Here is a 7113-nt window from a genome sequence, read left to right as displayed (position 1 = left end):
GAATGCCCCACTCTCCTTCCCCACACAGCTCATGTTTTCCTAATAATAACATATTTTCATCTTTCTTCAAGTATGACCAACTTTGACCATTATGGCTGAGTTCCCCAATACCAACCACTCCACCTGTGACCAGAAGCCATTCCATGAGTCGGTCCACCACTATAAGACACAGCTCTTGACAAACCTTCCGGTGTGCTGGCCAGTCTGACCTTTGGCATTCGGGGCCACAGTAATAGACATTTCTGCACCTGAGAGAATGAGTCCGAGAAATAGATGTTCCTAAATCTCAAAGGTGATTGTGGGATATCTGGGGAAGGGAACTGATATTCTTGCACATAGGAAGAAAGATTACTGGGTAAAGAAGGTAGAGAGAGGAATGACAGCTGATGCACCAAATTTGGGGACTCCATTTTGCAGAGGAGGCAGGAGAGACTGGAAATGTAATTTTCCTCTTGGGTCAGAGTGACACCTCAGTCTCTAATTGCAATGACTCACTTTTTACAACTCTTATAGAAAACAGTTTGTGGCTGCCCTCTTATCATGGTTATGGCTCAACTCCAACCTCCCCAGAACAGATTATGGTCTTACCCCTTGAGGACTCAAGAGGAAGAAGATAGAATTGTACTGTGGTCTCTGTCTGACCTCCATATAACACTAAAAATAAGCAAGAGCCCGAACCTTTTATAATCTCTCTCTGGTCTGGATAATACAAAATGAGGAGTGGGAATTAAGATATTCTGAAAATTCTCAGACCTTTTTCTCCCACAGGATCATTTCTGGGTATCCCTCCTATTAGCCTCTGTCTAGTCACCTCTTGCAGTGCCGGAGGACCTTGGAGTCTGAAAGGCCACTAGGGAGTGCTCTACAGTGAGCACAGAATTTGAATGTGTCCTCCATCTTCTGAAACATTTCTTGAAGGCATCGAAATCCAAAGCCTGATGCAGGAGTACCCCCATCTACCACCAACCTGCAGAGACAGCATGAGGAAGGAGTGGTAATAAGAAAAACAGCTCTCAAATTTCTCATGATCCCTACCTTGCCTCCTATATATTTCCATCTACTCCCATGTCTCCTACGCCCATGATTTATCACTTACAAAAAAATTATAGTTCTTAAATTTCTAGAAATAAAACTGGCAAAGGTCAGTATGAGAGAATCCCTCATTGCAAATACCCCATAATCCCCAAGTTATACTCCCTCTCCACCTTTTGAAATCACTTCTACCAGAGACAATGTACTGCTCTTCCACAGAGTCACTCACTTGTATTCTTCATAGCTTTTCATGTTCAGCTTTTGAAGAATCACCTGGGATAGGCCAGGAACATTATTCTCCAAGGAGGAGAAGCCAAGTGCATCAATGCTAGGGCCAGGTTTTGAGAGGGTCAAAGGCACAGGGGTCACATCTGTGGGCAGAGTCACAACCATGGGAGCCACTGATGAGGTGGGTTTCTTGTGCCTTCGTCGCCGGGGCCGTGGAGCCATGGCCTGTCCACTGATACCTAGGTACTATATGTAGACAACATATGGAATGAAATTTTGCAAGTTGGACACATATGGTGTGTTTTCACATGTCTGACCTTTTACTTCTCATTCCAGTCTCTCCAGACCCAGGTATCAGTAAAACTTATTTCATATCTACTGATTACTGATCATTACAAGCAGTTGTGAAAAATGGGGAAAATAATTATACATGAAGTTCTATATATAATATAAATATATATGTAAGTAATGCAAAGAAAAAAGTCTGGCAGGGCTCATATAAAACCAATAACAGTGATTAACTCTGAAGGGAAAAGGCACTGGGATAGGAACTGAGTTAGTCAAAGGGGATTTTTGACTTACCTGTAATGTTTGACTTTTTTATACAAAAGAATATATTCACATATTATTAGTGTATTTTAAAAATCAACTTAAAAGAAAAAGCAACAGAAATTTTGGCCACCCAAAACTCCATCAAATTGGAGAATTAGTCAATCTAATCTAGTTGGCAAAGTAAAACATTCACTTTAAAAGACCTATTAACACATATATAAGCAATAAGCCAAGAAATAGAAATTAAATGCAGTACAAAATGTTAACAATGCTAAGAGTTATATATTCAAAGCAAGTAATGCAAATTTTGAGAAAAATTGCCTAAAGAAGTGAGTTTTGAAGTAGAGCTAAGTCTACACCCACCCACTACCTAGCAGGAACTCTGTGATGTACTCTTTCTCTGGCCTCTCTCGTTCCTTCCACAAGGGCTGAGTAAACAAAAGAGACTACACTGGGAAAAATAAAAACATTCATTCATTCAATAAATATTTATTGATAAACAAATAAAATCATTTGGAAAACACTATAATGGAAAAATTATGAAAAATATACTTAACATCTAAATATAGAGGGAATAAATGTAAACTATAGTTTAGGATAGCATATAAATCTTATAAGTGAAACTAAAGCATAATGGGAGATCAGAAGAAGAAAGTCTTTTCAGTTGGTGATCTATAGGAAGACTTTTTGCCGCAGGGAACAGCTAGAATAGACCATGAAAGAAGGTATTAATTTGAATACAAAGAGAGAGGAAAAACGAAATTCTAAACACAGACAAGAGTTTGAGCATAGAAATGTAGATGGGAACATTCTGGGAATTAATGAAATAGAATAATTTGAGCTTGATTATTGAGTCTAAAGACCTAAATATAGGAGCTAAAACTACAAAGTCTTATTAGAATACATAAGGGAAAAACTTCATGATATTGGATTAGACAAGTCTTTGGATATGACACCAAAAATAAAAGCAACAAAAGAAAAATAAATTGGACTACATCAAAATGTAAAACTTTTGTGCATCAAAGAGTGAAATGAAACCCATAGAATGGGAGAAAATATTGGCAAATCATATATCTGATGAAAGATTAATATCCTGAACATGTGAAGAACTCCTAAAACTCAACACTACCACCAAACAACCCAATTAAAAAATGGGCAAAAGATCTGAACAGACATTTCTCCAAAGAAAATATACAAATTGCCTAAAAAAAAAAAAAAAAAAGCATATGAAAAGATGTTCAACATCACTAATCATTAAGTAAATGCAAATTAAAACCATGAGAAACCACCTCACACCCATTAGGATGGATATTATCAAAAAAATAAAAATAAAAAATAACGTGTTGGTGAAGATGTGGAAAAATTGGAACCTTTGTGTTATGATGGTAGGAATGTAAAATAGTACAGCTGCTATGGAAAACATTATGGTGACTCTGCAAAAAAACATAAAATTACCATATGACCCAGCAATTTCACTCTAGGTATATACCCAAAATAACTGGAAACAGGTATTCAAAAAAGTGCTTATACGCAGGTATTCACAGCGCCACTATTCACAATAGCCAAAAAGTAGAAACAACGCAGAAGTCCACCAACAGATGAATGAACAAATTGGGATATGTATACAATAAAATATTATTAGCCATAAAAAGAAATGAAGTACTGATATAATCTCAACATTATATGCTAGGTGAAAAAAGCCAGAAATAAAGGTCACGAGTTATATGATTCCATTTATATAAGATATCAAGAATAGGTAAATCCTGAGACAAAACAGATTTGCGGCTGCCGGGGGCTGGGTGTAAGGGAGAATGGAGAGTAACTACTTAATGGTTATGGGGTTTTCTTTTGGGATCATGAAAATGTTTTGGAACTAGATAGAGGTGGTGCTTATACAACGTGAATGTTCTAAATACCACTGAATTGCTCACTTTAAAAAGATTAATTTTATTTGAATTTCACCTCAGTTAAAAAAGTATCCATAGAGATTAGGAAAATAATACAATATTAACCTTAACTGCCTCTGGGGACAGGTAAATAAGAAAGGCTAAAAATACTAACAGTGGTTGGCTTTACTGTGAATGAGGTAACTATTAAAGTTCAAATCAGGGATCATGTTTTAGGACAAAGATGGTCTGACATTTAATCCTTCCAGATCAGATTAGGAAAAAAACTCTAGAATCATCATTCAGCTGAGATGTAGGTGGCAGAACAAACAAACAAACAAACAAACAAAAAATCCTCCTAGAATCATCCAGCTAATAACCATTATGTTACAATATGGCTCTTGTAAACCTGTCCTCAGGTTGATGAAGAATCTATATTTTCCTTTGTATTTTCTTTCTCCTCATCCTTTCATTCCACCTCTTTAATCTCTCCCCTCATCCTACAGTGGTTTCAGAATTCACAGAACAGAGATAGCTAAGCTCATCTGCATACCATATCTTCTAAATTGATATAAAGAAGAAATTAGACCTAATGACAGATTATTTTAGGATTTAAGGGTCATGTCCCTTTACTAAAGGGTGGATGGAATTGTCTTCTCACCCTCTGATCCCATTTCCAACACTGACCTGACTCTTCCCTGTAGTTTTCAACCACACATAATCACTGCATTTCTAGAAGCATTTATCTGCTCTATCTACCCAGCCCCCTCATGCAAGATAATACCTTAAACCTTGAAAGAATGGACTCCTGTTTACTGGTAGGGAGAAAAAGTATCTGATTTGAGACAACTCAAGAGTCTTAAATCCCAGGAGTAATAATACATCCCTGATGTTCAGCCAAAAGCCTTCATGTTGCAATCAATGGGAGCTGATTAAGACCAGAAAGATACTGCCTTATTTATCTGCCTTTCCAAAGAGAGGTCTTCTTCCAATGGAAGCTTAATCTTGGCTCTCCGGGGGTTGGTTAAACTGGCTTAAAGTCAAGGGATCACACAGCATGGAGAGGAGTGGTAGGGTGAAATCTCTGATGTCATAGTTTTCCTCTGTGTCTAGAGTGGGTTCATGATACAAATAAGTTAGTTTGCTGGCAAGAAGGTAAGAAGGTAGGAATAAGGAGCCAAGTCTTTGCACTTGCATCTAGATATATTGTCAGGCTCATGTTTGAGTTTGCGTACATCAGTCCCAGAGTCAGTTTCCCTAGTTGTTAAGCCCCTACAATGAGCCCTCAAATCTTCCGAGTTCAAGGTGGGGTGGGAGGAAGATTGAGGGAAATAAAGGCAAAAAACAAGACAAAGGAGAAATTGGAAAGAATTATATATAGTAAGCTTTCAGAATTTTTCAGAGTTCAGAGTCCACCCCACCTTGAAAGGGAATCATTTTAACTTTTTTCTAGCCATCCCCAGTGACTCGAACTCTAATTTATTGCCAGTATATGAGAAAATACCAAAACCAAGTAGAGGAAAGGAGACATGAACTGGAGAGCCTAGAAAACCTTCTATCCTTCAACTCCAAATTCCCTAAAATATTAGCCTATTCCCAGGCCTAGATCTCTTATCTTTACTCTTCCTTATCACCAAAAGCCTTAAGTTTCACCTAAACCACACTCATCTTCTCACCATCTGCTGACCAGGAAGGCCCATCTAATTTTCTCTAATTCACCAGCAGATACAAAATGTCTTTGGAGAGCTAAGGAAGAGGAGTAAAGCTAGTAGCCATTGCAGATCCTCAAATGGGTTTGAGAAAGAGAAAGAGAAAAAGGAGAAATACATTAGGAACATTGCTATTACTCACACATTCAGCTGCTTAATCAGTGATTAACACTCCCTGGGGTGATAAATGCTTTACTCAATAAACTAAACAAGCAAAGTGGTTGATGGAAAAGTAACTTACCCTGCTAAGCCCTCGGCTTCCTTTCTTCTCTATTTCTTCCAAGTGAAATGAATGCTTGATCTCCTTAGATCTAGGTTGTGGCTGACTTGCAGCTGTCCCTTCCTATCACTTGCCTTTGCAAACTGTTGAAATGCTGGGTATCTGTGATTAGGTGTGCCCTGCCAACAAGGTAAGGAAGGACCTGGTCCCCTGCCCATGAACTTCTCTCTTTCTGACCTTCCTTCTCTGCCAAGAAGGCTCAGAACTCTGTCAACACTCCCAAACTCACCAAAGGCCAGGCAGGTTAAGGAAAGATGAATATTACTTCTTCCTGGGTCTAAGGCAGCATTATTACTGCTCTCAGTCCACGGCGTCAAGGAAAAACCCTTGGGATTAGTTCAGAAGCCAATATTTGGTTGGAAAAGGCAAGCACTAGCCCCGGAACCCCTGGGTTTCTGGATGTCAATGTAGACCCAGGGTGAGTCCAAGTCCAAAGCCTTTTTTAGCGTAAGAAACTGCTCAAACACAACCCAACCATAACCAATCTAGGCATAAGTACAAACAAAATATCCAAAAAAGGATAGAAATGGTACAGAAGGAAATCAATTGTAAGGAAAACATCCAGAATTAATTTGTAAAATTCACTTTCCCTAAAAGGACAGCAAGACACTTTCTGAATGAATGTCATTAGAGGCACTTCACCTGTTTATTTCAAAAGAGGACTATAGTAGTCTACCGTATCCACTGGGGGTATGTTCCAAGAAACTGAGGATAGGACTGAACTCTACATAAACTATGTTTTTCCTTATACATACATCCCTACAATAGTTTAATTTATAAATTAGGCACAGTAAGAGATTAACAGCAATAATAATAAAATAGAACAATTATAACATCCTGTAATAAAGTTAGGTGAATGTGGTAGTAAGTAAAATAAGGGTTACTTGAACAAGTACTGCAATATACCTTGACAGCCTATCTTATACATGAAAAGGCCAGTAAGTGACTAATGTGAGCGGAGATAGCATGCATGGATATGCTGGACAAAGGGATTCATGTCCTGGGAGGGATAGAATGGGACAGCATGAATTTTCATCATCCTACTCAGAATGATATGCAATTTAAAACTTATGAGTTGTTTATTTCTGGAATTTTTCATTTTAATATTTTCAAACCACGGTTGACTGAAACCATGGAAAGCAAAACCATAGACAAGGGGGGACCACTGTAAATATTTCTGGATTATTAAAGTAAGCAAGACCAAAATATTGACGTCTAAAAACATAAACTATTTCTAGGAACAGAAAATAAGAAACAACTTAAACATCTGTAAACATCTTGTAATGGATACTGATCCAGGGAATTTAATTCCACTTTCCTAGCTCATTTTCACTTAGAGTTATTGAGCTCCAGAACTTTGTCAGGACAGTGGTCCTGTATTACTGCAAGTTCTGACTTTATGTTTATATCTGGCCCCAACTATATA

General features: G+C 37.9%; 1 protein-coding gene across 1 annotated transcript in view; it reads right to left on the bottom strand.

Annotated features, from left to right (window-relative positions):
- Nucleotides 1-2973, bottom strand: part of MSS51 (MSS51 mitochondrial translational activator) — a 5389-nt gene extending 2416 nt beyond the window's left edge. Inside the window, exons 1-3 of the mRNA XM_006915516.3 lie at nt 1262-2973; nt 812-967; nt 124-248 (exon numbers count right to left, since the gene is read on the bottom strand). Coding sequence (XP_006915578.1) covers nt 124-248; nt 812-967; nt 1262-1482 — 502 coding nt within the window. The 5' untranslated portion in view covers nt 1483-2973. The remainder of the gene's footprint in view (nt 1-123; nt 249-811; nt 968-1261) is intronic.
- Between the last annotated feature and the right edge of the window lie 4140 nt (nt 2974-7113).

Source organism: Pteropus alecto, unplaced genomic scaffold, assembly GCF_000325575.1.
Source record: "Pteropus alecto unplaced genomic scaffold, ASM32557v1 scaffold155, whole genome shotgun sequence".
Classification (NCBI taxonomy): Eukaryota; Metazoa; Chordata; class Mammalia; order Chiroptera; family Pteropodidae; genus Pteropus; species Pteropus alecto.
Note: the sequence above shows the minus strand (reverse complement) of the source record. Positions and strands in the feature narration are given on the sequence as shown.